This window comes from Amphibalanus amphitrite, unplaced genomic scaffold, assembly GCF_019059575.1.
Source record: "Amphibalanus amphitrite isolate SeventyFive unplaced genomic scaffold, NRLGWU_Aamphi_draft 001134F_arrow, whole genome shotgun sequence".
NCBI classification, from domain to species: Eukaryota; Metazoa; Arthropoda; class Thecostraca; order Balanomorpha; family Balanidae; genus Amphibalanus; species Amphibalanus amphitrite.
Window position 1 is genome coordinate 208,343 of NW_024882628.1, and position 19,994 is coordinate 228,336.

Consider the following 19,994-nt stretch of genomic DNA (forward strand, 5'->3'; position numbering starts at 1 on the left):
CGTGGCCACTGCTCCACTGAACGAGTACGGTTTGTCAGCCATCGATCGATGTGTATTGTGTATGTACATGTTACACGTGTGTAATGTATTCGGTGTGATGTGTTGATACATTTGAGTACGAGGTGTAGGACCCAATTACTTGTAATTACTAAATTTCGGTACCGGTGTCAAATGTGTATTTGTGTAGGGATCGTGTGTGTTCTTATTTAGGCCAACATGCGTCATTTTATTTCTGTATACCTATGCTGCCAGTCTGGGGAGAAGATCGTGATCGTAAATCATGCCTTTTTATTTTAGGTGTCATTGACTTAGATGTATTTAGGATTAGTACTTAGGGTAAAGTGTTAAAATTGGATTATTGTTATTTATGGTAGCAACAACTTGTGATCGGTGGTGCAAAGAATGTTATCCGCACGTTCGCCATCTCTGCTTCAAATATGAATGTTTTAAATGTTCACTCTGAAGAAGCCACAAGGGCGAAATATCAGTGTCTTTATATATTTTTTGTTTTTCGTCATTTTTCGATTAAGTATGAGCAAAGGCTATTTCATCATCACTAAAACTATAATACTAACAATGCTCATCACAGCCATCAACCATATATGTTCTCAAGACAACAATTTTAAATTCACATGCTAATAAATTCACTTGTGGAAACATTACTCATTTAGCATGCACTCAAACTTTTAAGTGAATATAGTTATAAGGTAATCGCAAATGCCTCAAATAATTCACTAATGGCCGTGCAACCAAAACGAGTTTCGCATTCGTATGTACTTGTCAGTCAGATGTTTTGACCACTCCAATCACATCTCACATAGTACGCTATTCTAGCCACACTGGTCCGCCTGAAACAATGGACGGTTTAATAAACCAATTAGCGTTCAGAAATATTTTTGAGTCCATTCAAACCGACCAACCCCTCGCTAGCATTCAGGTGTTTTGGTATTTCCCCACTCTGTTTTCCCCTGGGTCTGGGTAGTTTGGTTGTTGATGGCCATCCAGTCCGGCCGCGCTGTGGGGGGCTGTTCATTGGGCACGGTTCGGTCGGGATAGGGGCGGCGCACGGTGAAAGGGACCGAGCCGGGCCTGCTCACCTCGACACGACGGCCGCCGCCGCCGCACGGGGAGTGCGGCGAGTCAGTCGCTGCGCGGCGCTGGAGCTGGGAACACGGCCCGCGAGCTGCGTCTGAGACCGCCACCGGTGTGCGCTGGACGGACACGCAGCACGGACTCGGATCGAGAGATCGACAGACAGAAAACAGGTCTACCGTGTCAAACTGCGATCATGATTCAGGTAAGCATTAAAACAGCCGAGTACGGGTCGGAATTATAGGGGACGAATTGTAGGTATTGCATTATAGTTTGTCGTGGCCCCTGAGTGTTCGTTGCTGCAGCAACTCATATAGCCATGGTTATTTTAGATTTCTGAAGGCTGGCTGATGATGATAAAACTTGGAATATTTGATCGAATTTCTGTCATCTATGATATGACCTTTAATATGCTCGTCTTATCACAAAACCTGCTCTCTAAAGACTTATGTGGAGACAGTTTTCATCTTTATGACATTTGAATCAAAAGGGACAGGTTTTTAATCTTTCTATGATGCCGGACATTCTAATATATCCCGTCTTTTTTCAATCAACTGTTAGTCCTATGCATTGCAGTTACATACATATCATTAGTTCTAGTAATTAAACGAAACACAAAATGTAAATTTTAGAATCCTACGCATTTGTTGGTGCATTTCAAGCTGGTTTCGTTCCAATAAAACTTATTAGTTCATTTTGTACGTACAGCTTTCCTGTTTCATTGCACGCCACCAGACGTCAAGAAATTCTGTAATTCAGTGTTTCGACAATAAGAGTCGACAGACACTGCTTAAAAAGCAGACACATCCATTTTAAATTCAAGCAGCTTCCTTGCTTTACGCTACGATAAATTCGTCCATTCTCATGCCATGCATGTATGATCATCAACTTACTTGAAACGATTGCATGGTTTATGACTGAACACACCAGAATAAATAGTTACCTAAGAGTGGCTTACGTTGTACCTAATACAAGTCCAAAACCAAATGTCATTATAGTATAAAAAGCAATGACCTTTGTGGATACGTTCCAGTGGTTTTATGAAGAAAGATTAGTCATGTTTTTCTTTCATCTAGCGATAATACACATCCCATATTGCATAATGCACAAGTTGCACGCGACATGAAAATGCTTAACAATCCAGGCAATAAACCATCAGTTGCAGGACGGCTTTTATTCGCTGGACGGTGCCATTCGTAACCAAGTAACTCGCAGCCGACTCGTGTGTCGCGCAGCCATCTAGTGGGTTCTGGGAAATGACCCGACGCGCCTCTGTCAGTTGCACGCGACGCGCACCGGGCAGCGGCGGCGACCGGCCGTGGAGCGTTGAACCCGCCCCAGAGCCAGCCTCGCCGGCCGCCGGCCGCGTGCCATGACCGGTGAACGGTGGCCGGACCCGTCTGACCCCCGTGGGACTGCGGCTGAGCCGCGTGCTAATAGCTGCCGCACATCACAGGTGGCGCGGGCTCAGAGTGGAAAGTTCAGCGAGGCTGTGGCTGTCGTATTGTAAATGAACAGGAGAAGCAGGTGTATAAAAAACAATGCATTATTGTACTTGTAGCAAATATCAAAATACTCACACAATTGAACTCCCTCGCTGCTGATTTGCAACATTTTTCTTCCAACATTTACCATCGGGATAACTTCTGCAAGAAGCATGTATTTTCAGTATGCATGCATTTTTGCGGTTATAAGAAACATCTGTTATATTCTCATCCGACCTTGATCTAATCCCATCTCCGGCTCCGCCCGCCCGTCCGCTGCATGAACGGCTCTCGCCGGACTGTCACTGCCGCGGTCTCCTTCTGATGTCATCCAAGGTCACAGTGACGCGTCCGGCCTCGTATCTGATGGTAATGCAGGCTACTGAGACGGACCCCGGGTGTCTGAGAGATATTCACTCGTGGTGGCGGTTCCTGGCACTGCGGGGAGTGACTGGACGGGTTTTCGTCGAACTGATTCATCACCTGTCTTGGAGATGAGGCCAGCCATGAGTTTACACGCACCTGGCGTTTATGAAAGCGCGTTATATGACGCCATACGAGAACAGGTAGGGTTTCTGAGAAGCTGCCAAGGTGTTAAACGACAGACCCTGTCCTATGAACTTCTGTCCGACAGCTAAGTGTCGCTCCACATCCTCCAGGATTCCGTGTGACGAACTAACAGGAGGCCCTCCCTTCGTGTTATGGCGTCCCGTGTAGCCGGTTCGCCGACTGTTTGTTTGCCGATGTGACGGTAAATACCGGGCGTGCCTCAGTGACCACAGTTCACAGTACTCTGCTCCGGGTCCATGCGGGGCCGGGGCGGGGATTCCGTGCCGTGGTGGGTCACGGCAGCATGGTGCCCCTTCTATCGACATTCCAAAATGCTGTGGAGTGAGGTGATGAGGGCAACAGTTGCAGTGCAACTGGCTGCAGCGGGACAATTCTCGCTTACAGCCTTGAGGCTTGGTGAAAACTTCGCGAAGAATTGATAAATGAGAATGAATCTTGCACAAATGTGTCTTGCACAAAAACACGGACGCTTCAAAAGTCAACTCCTTTATGTGTGTCGAGACGAGTGATACAGCAGCTGGGGCATTCCACGTCAAATCGAACAAAAATCGGCTGTTTTGCACCTTACCATCAGCGATTTCATTATAAATTTGTGAGCGAGTTCCTGTGTGGCCCCGGACATTACATTGATGTTTTTTGCACATTCTGACCACAGGTCTTCTAAATATAGGGCATCAAATTTTTACAAAATGTTGCATCTTTATATTTTTGAACGACCATAACTTTGGTTGTACTTGTTTGATATGAATGAAATAACCCTTACTGTTTAGGTAATTTCTTAAGCATTTGTTTAGAATTGCACCTACTTAAATATATGACCTTGAAATTTGCTTAACTCTGTTCTTAAGCACAAATATCGAAATAGCAAAAAACACGTCACCTTCGATTTGGCTCATTTTCATATATTTTATTGCCTACCATATTCTTAACAACCTGTGAAAAAATTAGAGTGGGCCATTCATAAGTTTTGAAGAAAATTGCACATATGCAAACGTATGTTAGCACGCGCAGTGGAGGAGGAAGAGCGAATTTCGCCCACCCCTCCTGTTTTTCGCCAATATCTCATAAGATTAATGCGAAATTTATTATGGCTACCTGTCAAGAATTGAATTGGACATCTCATCGTGCAAGCAATAAGAAAATCGGTTCACAACTGTTCTAGTAATAGCGGTGTAAAGTGAACATCCTGTCGCCGCAGCGACGCGGCGACTCGGCAGCCGGCGCCGACCGCTACGCGCCGCCTGAATTGTAGACTGTGCCGGGACGGAACGGAACGGTTCCGTCTTTACATCGCGCTCCCTACCGCTGATTTCGTTCGATTCGCGTCCAATTTTGTGAGAAGACTAAGAAATGTACAGGCAATCTTATGGTGAAAGAATTTTGAAAATCGGTTGGTAAACAATTGAAATATGAACGTGTAAACATAAAATTGTGATTGCTGCATTTCCCGCATCGGCCGAGCCCGCCTTGCAGCCGGCGACATGTTACTCTTAGCAGGCCTTTAACTGCCATATTTATTATTGGATTAACTAGAAATTCCCCATACATACTATAAATGTATGTTCTTTCGTATAGTGAAGATCAAAAGACGTGAAGATATCGTTGCGTGATAATGTTTTCGTTGAATTTACTTCATGATGCATTTCCACACGGCTCAAAATTCACCGCAAAATACCGTTTGCCTGAGACACTTTTACTATGGAACGTGAATGCTTGACTACGATGACTATGCATTTCCATTCTCGCAGAGTTTAGGATATCACTAATCAGCAATCATTCATTTCAGAAAGTGTACACAAGCAAGCATGTCTTGACTCTGTCTTTCAAGGTCACGCGCGGTTGCGTGATGTTGATGCATGAAAACGGCGTTTGCCGCGAAAGTTATGAATGGCCCACTCCAATTTTTTCACAGATGGTTAGGAACATTGTGACGGACATAATATGTAAAAATTAGCCAAATCGAAGGTGACGTGTTTTTTGCTATTTAAATTTTTCTGTTTTAATTCAAGGTCAAAAGCATTTCAAGGTCACTTCAATTTAATTTTATAATTAAAAATCAAAGCCTTATCAATTGCCTGTAAGACCCTGTTAATATCATTTTGATACCAGAAAAGGAACCAGAGTTATAGCCATTTAAAAAATTGATGTGTGGCATTTTTCGCTAAATTCGATGACCTATATCTCAGCGATACGTTATCAAATTTCGAAAATATTATACGTAACTCAGTTTTGAACCATGCCCAGTCTGCCTACAAATTTTCAGAAAAATCGAAGGGGATGACGGATTTCGGTGTTTGATTTGACGTGGAATGCCCCAGCTAATAGAAGTGAACTTATATTGAGCAATGAGCATGCCTTGCCATCGGGACATCCGGTCACAGGTCATCTATGCAGCTAAGCTAGCTTGCCATTTTAGCTAAGCTGAGCCAGTAAAGCTGGTGGTCGTCGTGGCGCGGGCAGCTGCCACCTAAACTGAGGTCACTGCCATCTGCAAAACTAAGCGCCCACCGATTATCTCGCCCACAAATAGCCGGCCATGCAGAGCGCACGAGTCTCCCTCCGGCAGCGGATCGGGCTGAGGAGAGAAGTCACTCCTCCAGCTGTCCCCCTCGGCCCGTCTGACCGGCTCATTGACCTTGTGCACCGTTCTCTGGACCGCCCGTCAGCTGGGACCGCAGACGGCGGAGACGACCACCGGAGCGATGGGTTGTGCAGGTTCACTGGCGATGACCGCGTGCTCGCCGCCTCCTGAGCAGCCACCTGTGTCGTCTGAGGGGAAGGGGAGCGAGAGAACGGGTCTTTTTATCGAGCTACGCGGGGGAAAATCCGGGGGATGAGGCTCGCAGGTGTCTTTTTATCGAGCTAAGGAGGAGAATCCGGGGATGAGGCTCGATGGTGAGGCTCCGTCCCATGAGAGGGACAGAGGGCGTCGCGGATGGTCTGGAGGTCAGCCCTCTGATGGCTCGCGGTCGTGCCACATTAAGGCCGGTAAATGCCCCTTTGACAGGCTGCCATGTCACGCCTGGTTCGCACCGTCGAGCTCTCTTCCTGTTCACCTGCACACCATGCTGTCACGCTTGAGATGGCGGCCGTCAGGTGTTATTTACCGAGCAGAACAGCATACTAAACACTGCCGGCGCTCGGCGGCACCAGACTCCGTCCAAACAGCGGAATGAGAGGAGACTCCCACGCGCCACTGCACCGACTCGGCCCCGGGGACATGGGCTAGGCCGTGACGTCAGTTACGACCGGTGTTCCACCCAGCACCCAGGTCACTCTGAGAATGGGTGTCGACTCAGAACGGGCTAAACTCCCTTGCAGGTCCGGTCCAATGACCCTGGGTGACCGGTCAGCCGGCGCTAGCGGCCCCTCGCCCACATCGCGGACCGAATCGGGAAGTGGTGTGATTGAACAATGAACAATGAACGGCACCAGTCTACGTCACCTCTTGTGTCTACGTCCCAACTGACCGGTGCTGAACGGATTTCCGGATGATCTGGTCTGACTGGCTTCGTTGGCGAGATTAGAGATATGGTCTGTGCAGCGGCATATATACCCACCGGCTCAAAACATCTACAGTTGTTATTTTGATTGCAAGTTCTTTCTGCAGACTGCTTGTGAGGCTCAAACTGGAACTTAATTTGGCTTTTAATCAGCTCCAGTGGGGATTAACTCTATCGTGACTCCAGGTATGCGGACCACGACTGAATCATGACCAGTGAGCTGAATGAGATCCAATGAATGTGGATGACACATTTTTGGAGACGTTTGTTTTGCAGGTTAGCTCATGATGCTCCAGTCCTAACCAATCCTAATCCAGAGACACGAGGTTCGGTTTGAAACCAGCTTTTGAGAGGCAATCGTCACCGTTTTGTTTGCGTTTGCGTGACCCGTGCCGCCTCTGCAGTTGACATTCACGGCTGGATCCCGTCTCCTATCACCGACTGCGGCCTTTTTGCCTCCAAAGACATGGCGGGGCGGCGCCTGGACCTGACAGTCGGGAATGCTAATGACGCTCTGATACTGTCAATAAACTTGTTTCAGTCGATGGGGACTCGCATAAATGCTTCTGAAAGTGGCTTCTTATAACAACAAAAGACATTTAGTACACAGTGAAAGTTTCTCCAAGGGACTTCTTTTAGTAGAAGAGGACTTTCAGTGGCCATATAAAGTGAGTCCATACTGGGAGTGTGCTGGATTTCTTCTACCGTTATTTTGGACTGCGGCTGAATCACGATCGCCATCCCTTTGAGCTGTTGATCCGTTGGATAAACGAGTTACGGGCGCCGAGTTCCTCACGGCGTGACTCCTAAAAACCGCCCCTGCCTTCTCATGGTGCCGACCTATACTCCGTGGCGGAGGAAGGCCACCCGGAAGGATTCTCACACGGAGCGACTTCTGAAGATGGTCGGCGGCGGCCGGGTTCTCACGTCGTATCTCATGCTCACCGTTATAGACGAAAACGTACGGAGTTACCTGCTCACAAGGCATTGTGTTAGAGGGAAGAGAGCAGAAAAATGTGTACATGCACTCTGGCAAGTGCGAGTCAACATGCATGTCCATTATGTCAGATGGGGAGTTATGAGAAAACGGCTGCCCGTTGTCATTCATATCTCCGTATTTAGCCTTCCACTATAAACTATAAGGCGTTTATGAACTTTGCAACCGTAACGTTATGGTGCATTGTTAGTCGTTTTGCCAAATGCTCCTGCTATATGAAACCAGGTCATGGCTAAAAAAAAAAAAAATCGTGACCTATTCACTTCCTGCCGGCGATCTCCTTCTTAATTGGACAATCCCTATTCTTCATCAGGATGTGGATGCTGGCTAAACGACAATCCAATTTTTAAGCTGTCTCTTCCGTCACAGTGACCCGACAATTAATTGCCATCAGCTCTCCAATGTCCACCGAGGAACTGTGCACTTGCAGGCAGTCACGCCGGTGGTCCATGTGCCGCGGAGAGTGGCTGTAGTAAGTCATGCCTCCAGTCCGTGACTGGGAAAGGATTGGTCGGTGGTGAGCTGGGCACGGCTCACTACACCGTCCAAAAGGGCTACGTGCGACTGCGTGGAGAAATCCAGATAATCGTCTCATGCGGGCTAATAAAGAGATCATTAGCAATGTGCCTGGTGGTATCGAGATCACGTAACTCTCGCTTGCGTGGCCGGTGGTGGAGCGAGTGCCATCGTAATTCGAAGCTTGAATCGAGACAAATAATCGACTTAAATGGATGAAGGATACCGTCGTCCAATTGTCTATTAATGCTTCAAAACTTTTGGGAGCATCTTGATGGTTTTCAAGCATCACTAGTCACTTTTGAGGAAAAGAGACGGCAAAAACGTATTGCTTTTGTGTGCCAATGACTCGCACCATTTGTAAACAACAATCATCACACTCGTCATCCGTTGACACACTCACATCATCATCATCCGCGCACCAGTTCGCCGCGCTGAGCGATGGCCTGTGTGCGTCAGTAAACGCCGCCGACACCCCGTCGCCCATCCAGGTCACAGTTGACTCCGGCGCGGCGTCTCTGCCGGCACCCAGCTGACGTGGCGCGCACGAACGCGTCGCAAACGCCCCCGCCGCGCCGTCAGCGCCACGCGCCGTAACTGTTGTGTGTGTGTCCCACAGGTGGTTTGATGACGGTTTGGGCGGTCTGGATTTGATGGTGCGGTGTCATGGGTGAGGACGGTGAAATGGATTGTGGCGGTGTCATGGTGGCTAGGCACATGGAGTGGTTTCACTGGCTGTTCTACAACTAGGTAATCATTGCCTTGATCATCTGTCATGCATCCGGACGACATCAGTATCACCATGCCACCCGTGTGGTCTTCGTTCTTGGACAGCAGGAAGTGCAAGGTGTTTTACACGCAAAAGAAGCGCTAAAACTTCAGACTCTCTCGCCGTTTGTGTCGGTCCGCAAAAGCGTCCCGTTTCGGCGGCCTTGCTGACGTCACTGCGGCGCGGGCCGTGCGGGCCGTGCGCTCCTGGGCGGTCCCGATTTCACGCTTGTAGGACATCTGCTTTCCCATGGCGGCGCCGTCCGCTCGCGAGCGCGGCACTCGCGCGGAAAAAGACGTGCGCGCGCGCCACCGCGCCGCGACGGGACGGCGACCGCTACAATTTATGGTGGCCGGAGCCATTCACGGGGTTCGTCGTTCATTACAAGGATTCTGATCTCCCCGATCTGTTCGATGGTGAAATGAGAGCCGAGGTCGTGAGGTTATGGCTGGAAGACGTGTGTCGGGAAATATGATACCGGTTTCTCTTCTGGCACAATGGTTTGTCGTGCCCATGGCGGTCACCCTATGCCCGGAACACAGCCGGAGGTTTTCTAGCTGTCGGATGATTAATTGATGCTTTAAGTCGGCGATGTCAGTTAATCGATTCAGTGAGGATAGCTGCATTTATAACAATCACGATTTTTTTTTTTTTGCTTGGTTAACACAAACTTCTTTCCACTATATTGTACTTATGTTTTATGAGTTTGGGTGCATTCAGGGTCACTGACGTGAATTTAATAATTACCGGACGAGAAGAGGCTCATGAAGAATGAGGCAAGAATAGACCTTATCATTGCCCAACCTCGTTTCGCCTCCTGCCCTGCATGACAAACGGTTCGTGAGAAGTAGTTTTAACTGACAAGCAACTCAATCGTCACTGCCTGTCAGTGAGATAGCGTCATAACCGGGTTTTAGTTTATCATAGCATTCTTTTCTGAATCATGGCAATCAAATTACACGGCTAGCCGAGCATTTGGACCAAGCTGGCAGAGCTGAACAAACTACTGTTCCAATAATTCAGGCTCTTGCTCGTAAGATACACAACAGGCATCTAAACTCCAGCCAGCTCCCAATAATGCCACAGTTATCTTTGGACTGGATTCTGTGACTGGGCGTCGACATCTGTCCACTAATCTTTATGAGTCTATTGGCCATGCTCGGCTGGCTTATATTGCCTTGTTCTAGTCTGTGGCAGTCTGGCAGTGTGCTCTGTCTCCGGACCGACCCACTTTATTTTGTCCCACTGCGGGAAGCCATCTCCTGTGCGACTCTCAGGTCTGGGACCGGCTTTATTGAGTCTCTGTGTAGATGTTGTTACCCAACCCTATCGGCGATTATCCTTCTATCGTGGGCGGCGAGCTCCGCCCTTACGCTCAGAGGCCATCATGTGCCAATGCGACACTAACGATCAGCCGAGGTCAGCAGGTTTACGTCTTCGTAGTCCTCAGGCCTCACCTGACCACATCTGTGCTCACCAGCTTCTGATCGACGACACCAAACTGCAGTTGGCTGAACGGTTGGCACATGGGTGCGGCGGGACACACGAACTCAATGCTCATCTTTGGCTTCTTTCTACGGTTATATCCCAGCCACTCTCGGTGGTCCCTCGACACTTTAGTCACTTTCGGTCTCTGTGGTCCCTCTCTAACTACTATCTCCTATCCCTCTTACCCTCTGTGGTCACTCTGAGTCACTCTCTCTTCAATCCTTCCTATAACCACCCTTTGCGGTCGCATAACGAGGTCCGAGCCACTCGCGCTGCCCGCCGCTGTGGTTATCGAACTACATACATACTCGTATTGCGGCGGAGTGAATCACCCCGAGTTTCGGCAGGTGTTTGGGTACTCCGCCACTCCCAGCCCTCCCAGTTATGGGAGCAAGGGCAGCGACTGTTTACGTCTGCGGGTTATCAAGTCTGGGTCAGTGTCAGTCGTGTGGTAATCGTAATACCTCAAATGAGCCTCGTTTGGGTGCGCTCCAAACAAAAGGTGGCCAATCAGAGAAAGAAACGCCCCCAAACACCAGTTGTTCTTCCATTAGAGTAAACATTGTGCTATTACGACAGCATAAGATAGCCGAAATGGAGCAGCTTTGGCATTGCATGTGGGCAACAAATGGTAAACCAGAGGCAGCTGGCGAATCCTTGCGGCTTCATCTTGCAACAATTTGATAAGGAAAACAGTGGATAGGTGTGCTTTTATATAGTCATGACTATGAACGCAGATAACGGTTAGCCAGTAGGTCACTTTTTTAGTCTACATATACTCATTTTAAGCGACTGTCACATTCTAATATCTGTCCCAAAGGGCACTCGACTAACCTCATAGTAATGAATCCCTTTCCGCTCCACTTACTATCAAACTCTGAATACCTAACGGCCAGGCCCCAGGGGCAGTAGACGGTGACCCGGACGCAGCGCGCGGAAACGACCGACCGACGGCACCTGGTATTTGTCACCTCGATGTTAGACACGGGTCGGGCACCTCGTGCCAGACATGGGCTCGCCACCTCGTGTCAGACATGGGTCGGCCACCTCGTGTCAGACATGGGTTCGCCACCTCAGACATGGGTCGGTCACCCTGTGTCAGACATGGGTCGGTCACCTCATGTCAGACACGGGTTGGTCAAAGTCTGTCTGAGGGGTCGCTCACGGTCGGTGTCAGCGAACCATGACCGGCACCGTGACGGGGCGGCCACCCTGCCTGACCTGACCGCGGTCACCCGGTCTGTGGTATGCAGCGCCGTGGGTGCCCTCCCATCTACGAGCACACGCTGTGGCACGCAGGAGCTCGGGACCGGAGTGGTTGGAGTGCTACCGACCGTTCCCACGCGGTGCTCGGACGCGGCTGGTGGTGGAGCGGAAAACCGGAACTGACCTGACCGGGTCCTGCGGTGGTGTAGTTTGACAGATGTCTGGAGCAGTGTGCTACTGTGGCTAGGCTGTGTAGTTAGTTGTATCTCTGGAGAATGGAGGCTAATAGCAGGGATGTGAAAGATGGCATGTATGATGTTGTAGGTTGAGGCATTACCTTCGTTTTACACGATCACACACAATGCCTGACATCTCGGATTAGAGACTTCGATTTCAAGCATGCGAAATACTAGGAGGAAACATGCGGTGTGCAGTGTGCACTAAGCGCTGCTGAAATTATACATTATGAATGGGACGCCCAGGCTCATAATCACCCTGTTTTCTACAGATGTGATAACACATGCCTTATGCATAATTCATCAGTTTATACCATTAGTTCGTCCTGAGTCGCCTGGCTGGCTACCGTCCGACGTTTAACATTCATACAATCCACCTCAGTCGCAAACACCATGCCCCGTAGGCGTAATCACAAAACATTAACAACTCATCGATGACGGTAGAAATCGAAAACCAGACTAATGAAAATCGGAGGAAAACCGCAAGTTCAAAGGGCAAGAGAAAGGGGCACGGTCAATGTTCGCAAAACATTTACCAAACGATTAGGCCCTAGGGTAGGTCGCTTCCATACGACCCTGCCTTCCGACCATCGCCTCTGGTCAGAATCTTACGCCGATTATAGGGAAGCGCTATTCTTATTCAAAAAATATATTTGCGCGACTTGATTGATTTATAAAGCAGGGCTGTCAGGTGCTAACCTTTCTATTATTATCTGAGCGGGATCATCAATGATAAAAACTACGGCACAGGTCCACCTCAAGAGAGGGAGACTCAGTCTATATTGAGTTAGTTCCTTTTCGGTCGCTAAAGTCGCCTATCCACGGACTTGCCAGAAAGTTCACAATTCTACTCGACTGGAGGAGCCCCATGACTGGAAAGTCATGGGGCTCCTCCCGGCCGCGGGTTGTGGGCTCGGAAAATATCACCCTCAAATATGTCGTCCCTCACAGGGCAGTCGGCCGCAGCTTTGCGGCAGCCTCTGTCGCAATGGGCTCTCTGGACTTTCTGGACTCCGGAGAATCGTGCATGACCACTCAGGAATCCGGACTCGCTCAGTTGGGTCGCGGTCCGGGCTTCCGGATCCATTAGTCTGACGGGCCATCTGGCGCCATGACCGGCTCGATCATCAGGTCAACCGTCAGCGGTCACTCGTCAGAGACGGTCAGCACTCAATAGCCAACGGTCAGCAATCTATAGTAGCCCGCAGTCAACAGTCAGCAAAGTCAAGAACTAACAGTTTGTAGTCAACAATAAATAGTGAACAGTCAACAGAAAACAGCAAACAACAGCCACCAGTCGTTACTCTGCAACAAACAATCAGCAAACCTTCAGCCCCAGCTGTCCTTCTCCTTCACTCACCAGGCACCAACATCCACCACTGTCGGTTGGGGTGTTCACTGTTCAGTGGCCCGTGAACAGACCACTCGGGGCTGCCCAATCACCGATCTCCGACCAGCCAGCGCGCCGGCCGGTCACCCTCCAACCGAGGAGAGCACGTGACCGCCAAGGTCACACCGGGCCCCGACCGAGTGCAGCAGGTGGCTGAGGCTGGACCGAGACGCACCGCGCCGGCAGGAACACCGCTGCACGGCTCGCGTCACTGACCACATAGCCACAAGAAGGTGCGGGGTGGTCATGAATCGTGATACACTGAAGGCAGCCATCTCATGGGTGGTCGCAAGTCACGAGGGAGGCGGAGGGAAGAATGAAAGTGGTTATTTTGGCAGGATTTCGAGTGTGAAATTGGAGGGTCAAAAGATCCAAATGCATCATTGGAGCGCTAAAACGAATGTGGCGAGAGTCGAGAAGTCTCGCCGGTTGCTCCTAAGACCTGTTAATTAGCACTACCAAGGCATTAACACTGAATAAGGAAACAAAGAGTAAGATAGCTCCAAGAGTTTGCTGATTTAAAGTGGTACAACAAATGATAAGCCTATGGAAGCCTTGCGCTCGGCATAACCGTACCACAGGCCAAAAGCCGATCCACGATCTCTAAATGGTTTTGTAAAGTCATTTGAGAAACGGCGATCGCCCACCGACTCGCTGACGGCGCGTTTTAACGGTCACGAGCGCTCGACTTCTCCTTTATTTGGACGCATCTTATGCCTCATCACGACGCCTATTGTCGAGAACGACTGGGCTGATATTGAGCGAGCGGGACCGGCCTGAGAAAACGCCACTTCGAGCACTCTCCAGCGTTCATATGTCCGCAAATATCAGCCGTAGCTGTGGTCTCTCCCTCTAATGGTCAGAGTCATGGCTATAAACCATCCAGTGTATTTAAAATGGGTTTTGGGATGTTCATTTTGTTTTCCGTTCCGGTTTTGTTTAAAAAAAAAAAGAAACTGTTCCGACTTTGAATGACCAAGCTTTATTTTAGTCTCTCCGTTGAATCATCTCCTTCCTTCTTTGCTAACCTGCAATTGCTTTTTGTACAGCTGAATAGACTAGCCATACTCATCGTATTCTCATCACCGTATACATCCACGATGACACTAAAATATCTAGCACCAAAGACTCGTCTATTCCACTGCCCCGGCTTCAAACCCAGTCACGACATTGGCACAGCGAGGCGAACCAGCGCTTCACGGCAGTGCAGTGGCGTTCCATTCCTGTCACCCAGTTTTCACCCCGGAACTCGCGGCGCGCCGCCCGAGGACGGAATGCACGAGCTGCACATCAGTTGTCTCACGCCTTGTGAACGGCAGACAAACCGTGAGATTGCGGAACTACAGGGAGCTCACGGCACTACCTGAGATCAAGATACTACCGTGCAGAGATCACAGCACTACCGTATCTCACGGTTCTAACTATTGCGGTGTAACGATTTGGTGATACGACAGAGCAATACCGTTGTTTTTTTTGTAGCGGGTCCATAAAATAATATTTGTTTACGACTTGTAATTGCAATATCTAGCATTGAGAAAAGACCATCGAACACTTCCTGGTTAGTTGTCCATGGACAAGGGATGTGGCCGGAATAGAGCCTCACTACACAGAGCTGGCCTCAAATACGAGTCACGGCCAATGACTCGCCGGTGGCTGTGGCTCGCGCGTGTGAGCAGTGAGAGCTGGTAAAAATACGCCACTGCTAACACTTGCGCTGCCAGTCGTGGCATTTAATTATTTGCGGTTGACGCCACACCCTTGTGAAACCGGCTCCACGCTCATACAAGGATTCGCCTACCGTACTACTGTTTCGCGCACAAATTTAATTGGCTGTAAAAATGCCGTTTTTAAACAAATGAAGTGCCTTATGCTGATCTTTTTGTTGTACGTTTTCAAACCGTGACCACTTCTCTGCAGAAAAACAATTCGTACACTATTCAAAAATTATCAAAGCGACGCGCTTCCTGTTTCTCTAATTAGAACGGTGATAATTACGGCGCCGAGTGTGCGACGTCACGCTGACGTCACAGTAGAGCAGTGACCGCTGTGTGGCCGGGGTCGCCGGTTTGTGGGCCGACCGGCCGACGACTGAGGATGTGCAGAGACGGCAGCGGACGACTTGACAAGAGAAATGCGGCGCGAATGGCCCACTCTAGCCGGGTGTAATTGCGCTAATGTTTTGTCAGCACAGTCATACGTACATCACTGTTTAATGGCGCATACACTAATGCCTTCGTACCTTCTGACAAGGAAGACTACTGCGACTGTGACCGTCTGCACCAGTTCTATTCATGTTTGCGCCTGACATCATACGGATTACCATGGATGAAGGAGAGGTTCTTTCATCATGGTATTACACTGGCCGGTTTTTCGATGCCGTCGTTAGGGAACCTCGCAAAAGTTATAGATACCAGTCAAGCGATCTTTGTTTACCGATCTCACTTGGAATGTGTGTCATTCTGTGGGTTTCTTGTTTCTACCTAAGCCGCAGTGAGTCACCTCACGATACAATGGGTCTTTTTCTAAAATTTCATTTGAATGCTGCCTGGGTGCCCGCTAAGCAGAAATTGCTGCAAAAAGACCACGGACCAACCGCCAAACCACACCACTTGCACGAAACATATCGGGACATGAATGTACTTAAAAAATACAACGAACCATAAAGAGGCGAATGAAAGCAGCGCTGAACTCTTTTGGGACCTTGACAATCTCATGCAGGTGCTGACATATTTATTCCTCAAAACAAAAGGTGTGACCTTCCTGTTCCTACCGATTATGAGACGGTCTTGACTTTTGACCACCAGTTGGCGCTCGGCGGAGTGCTCCTGACCTCTCGTCTGACCGGGTCTGTTCTGTTGCGGCTGCTCCTGCTCTCGTGGGGCTGGCGTGTCTGTTATGTTACAGCTGCTCCTGATTGCCCTCGTGTGGCCCGTGTCTGCTCCGTTATAGCTGCTCCTGCCCTCCCCTAGCCGATGTCTGTTCTGTCGCAGTTGTTCCTGCCCCCGTCTAACCCGTGTGTCTGTTCTGTTACAGTTGTTGCTGCTGACGGCGCTGTTGGCGGCGGCCGGCGCGCAGTCGCTGACCGAGTGCCTGTCCCGGCGGCCGCTACAGGACGTGTCGGGTACCTCTCTGCCGCCGCTGAGCGTGCGTCAGGTGAGCGCGCCGCAGCCGTGCGTGAAGCTGCTCTGCACCGACGAACCGCTGGTCGTCCACACAGACGGCGAGGTCACCTACGCCTCGGTCAACATCGACGACACCTCGGCCCAGGGGTCTCTGTGTATGGACGAGGTGCGAGGCTCGCGCGATGCTTATGTGCGCTCCAACCTGCCGGTGACGTTCTACCGCGCCGGCGACGTGCACCTGGTCATCCACGACTCGACGTGCCCGGCGACGCGGCTGGAGAAGCAGCGCCTGCTACTGCTGACAGCGCTCAAGGGACAGTCGGTACAGCCACTGGAGGCGTTCATCCTCTGTGACTCGGACCTGCAGGTCACTAAGCCGGCCATGCACGTGCAGATGAGCAGTCAGGAGGGGACCGTGACACACGTCACCATGTACTCGGGTCCTCAGGCGCGCGCCGCCTCCAGTGGCTTCGTACCGCAGTACGCCCGGCTCGAGATCGCTAACGACTTCGTCGTGTCCGTGCTGAGTTCGTGCGTCGGTGACCCGACCAAGATGGAGCTCATCAACAAACTTGGTGCCACGTGGCTGGGAGAAATGGACTCGTGCCTCCGGCTGCTGTGCCACTCGGGAATGGAGGAGCTGGCGCTCGGGTACTACAATTATCTGCTGTACGACAACGACAAGATGGAAGGTGAGGCGTGCTTCAAGGCGCTGCAGACCAACCAGATCGGCTCGACAGTCGACACGCCTCTCACCCAGGTGCGTGTGGTGAGCGCCGAGGGCGACTCGTGCACCGGTACCAAGATCATGGTGCTCAACCCGACCTACTCGGGAACATCCAAGAAGCTGCAGCGCTTCCTCTACTACCAGGCCTACAAGATCCACTCGTTCGACTGTCCGGAGCTCGCCGAGACCTGCCTGCAGCAGAAGCTGGCGCAGCTCGGCTACACGGGGCCGCGCATCCCCACAAAGTCTGAGTTCCCGTACCAGTGCGCCAACCTGCTCTGCGACTCCAGGGTCGGCCTCTCGCCAACCGCCTTCTCCAAGACGGCCTTCCACGTCACCGTCGAAAACGACAAGATGCGGCCACTCAACAACGTGTGCTTCAAATCGCTGAGTCGCTCCAAGGCGGGTCGACGCTCGGACTCGCAGACGGTTCGCGCTGATGTGCCCTCGCTCGGTGTCAGTGTTCTCTTCTCACTCCTCTGAGATAAATATCGGTGTCGTCCTCTTCCCACTCCTCTGAAGACAAAACGGAGACATCATCTGAAGCAGACATCAGAGTGATCTTCCTGCTCTCATGTGAAAGCGCCACGAGATTGACTTTAGAGCGCTCTTCTCATTCCTCCCGCTGAGGACGCTGCCCGAACGTCAAAGTATATGTATACTTGCTCCGCGGGTGGATTTAATATGACATTCAGCTCATCACTGCAATGGGAGCTCGGTGTTGTTGATGTTTTGTAGAATGTGATAGTGCCCATATCCTCTGTGCGTGAATTGAAGCGTGTGTAAATGTACATTGTTCATAGATTGTGTGTCACTGTGTATGCTATTGCGTAGTGTCATGTGAAAGTTATGGGCCGCTAAATGGAACTACAGGAAGAGCTTGTATGTCTTCATGTGTGAAAAATGATGCATTGGTGGTAAATAAGATGATAACTACCTACAGGCGAGGGCGTCCGTGAGAGCACTGATCGCGTGAGATCAGCCTCGTTACCCAGCCTGTCGTGAGTGCCTTACCAACCACGGGAGAGCTCTTCATTGTCTTGATTTACATGTGTACTTATATTGAATATACATCCCTCTTGATGCACTTTTTAAGTCTGCAAAGTTGTTTATTGAAGTAGTGATTAAGACGGCATCTGATAGGCCTTTTAGTTCGTTGGAGGAAAGTTTATAAACAATATAATTCATTATTACCTATCTTGATTGGTAATCAAGTTAGGTATTGTAAATTAAGTATCATTCGAGACCGTTGAAAATCCATTCATGAGCATGAATAACAAGCTGAACATTATTCCATCGTTACGTCAAACATGGGAGCAGGGAGACTAACGGTGAGTTTGAATGCTTTCCTCTAAAACTGAAATGGCCCTTAGAAATTTCTTAGTTATTCTTTCTCTCATGAGGCAAAAACACCAAATGGCTCCGTGTCACCTGGCACGGTGGCCTCAAAATATGGTTAGATCGGTTGCATGTTCAAATCCCATTTTGGTAATGTTTCCTTTGTAGCGTTTCGTGACCGGCATGCTTTCACGAGTTTCCTTGTGACCTTCCTCGTACTGTTAGTTCACGGCGGAATAAATATGCTGAAAATTACACTGAAGGAATACTTGCAGAAGAAAATACCGTAAATCGGTGGCAAACTCACGACAAACAAACATCAAAAGTCACTTTCGCCGCTCACAAGGTGTGGCCGCATGCCATCAGACAGCGCTTCACGCGCATGCTGCCGCACATCTGAAGGAACCAGACCGAGGGAGCAGAAAGCGTCTCCGCTGCCGTGCATATCACACATATGGGCAGCATGAGTGACGGCTGGGAGCGCTAAAAGCCATCAATCTGCCGCCCGCCTCATTATATAAGTGCTACAAAAATTAGACGGTAGGGCATTCACATTATTTATAGGTGCCAGTTAGGTGGCATGATTTATTACTTGCCCGGATTTCGGAAGGATAGGTAGGTATTGTGACTCAAGGCTGTCTTCATTTCCCCTTGTAGTGGCGTATAGCGTGCTGACTTGCATTTCGAGCAGAAGCAATTTGCGAAATTAGTTACACCGTTATGAAGACGAGAAGAGAACAAGGAACCGACAGAGCCATGCATCTTAACAGGTCTTTCTGCCAGCGGTGGGCCTCATTAGCTATTTCCGGATGGGTGAAACGGGTTTGCAGGACGTCTGTTGCACTGCAATGAAAAATCAAAGCATTGCTGCAAGTGCACAATGGTCGATATGCTCATACTGCCATCACCGCATATTGCCGTTAACTTATTCAAGCAACTAATTAAATGATGGAAATGACAGCCCACATTTTTTCAAACTAGACGTCACATTTGTGTTTCATCTACAGAGGTATAATCTCAAAGAAACATTCAGGCCTCAATCTCCAAAGCCCTTGTGGCCTGCGGTTAGATCAGAGACCGGTGATCTGCGTTTAACACGAGCAGACACTATAGCCCGTCTCTGGCCACGTTCATTCAGTCCGTCCTCACTGAATACCACCCAGATTAAAATCTGACCGTAATCCTGGGACGAGTGTGGCTACCGGCTCTTGAACCGGTCCATTCAGTCCGCTCCAGTAACGCGCATCACAGCACGTGGAACGCTGTCACTTAGCCGGCCAATCACCACTAGAAGACACATGCCGGGTGCGCGGAAAGAAAGGAACCGCCCAGCTCACTCCAGCTACTTGGTGCGCCAGTCAAATGTCGCTCCAGAAAAGGCCGAACGTTGGAGAACGGTCCGACATAGGCAGGGATAAATGAGCGACACGGCTGTTCAGTCCGAGAGCAGACGTGCCGGAGAGTTAATGACGCGTGGCGTGGTCGATATGTTATACATATGGCTCATCTACGTACCTAATTAACAGCCATTCAAACGCGGAAAGGTGCACCAGACC

General features: G+C 49.8%; 1 protein-coding gene across 1 annotated transcript; it reads left to right on the plus strand.

The window, feature by feature from the left end:
* The first annotated feature begins 1,111 nt into the window (after positions 1–1,111).
* LOC122370476 lies at positions 1,112–18,190 on the plus strand. The gene is made up of 2 exons (XM_043346136.1): positions 1,112–1,297; positions 16,285–18,190. The coding sequence occupies exons 1-2, from the start codon at positions 1,289–1,291 to the stop codon at positions 17,581–17,583; spliced, it is 1,308 nt and encodes a 435-aa protein (XP_043202071.1). The 5' UTR covers positions 1,112–1,288; the 3' UTR covers positions 17,584–18,190.
* Positions 18,191–19,994: the final 1,804 nt, after the last annotated feature.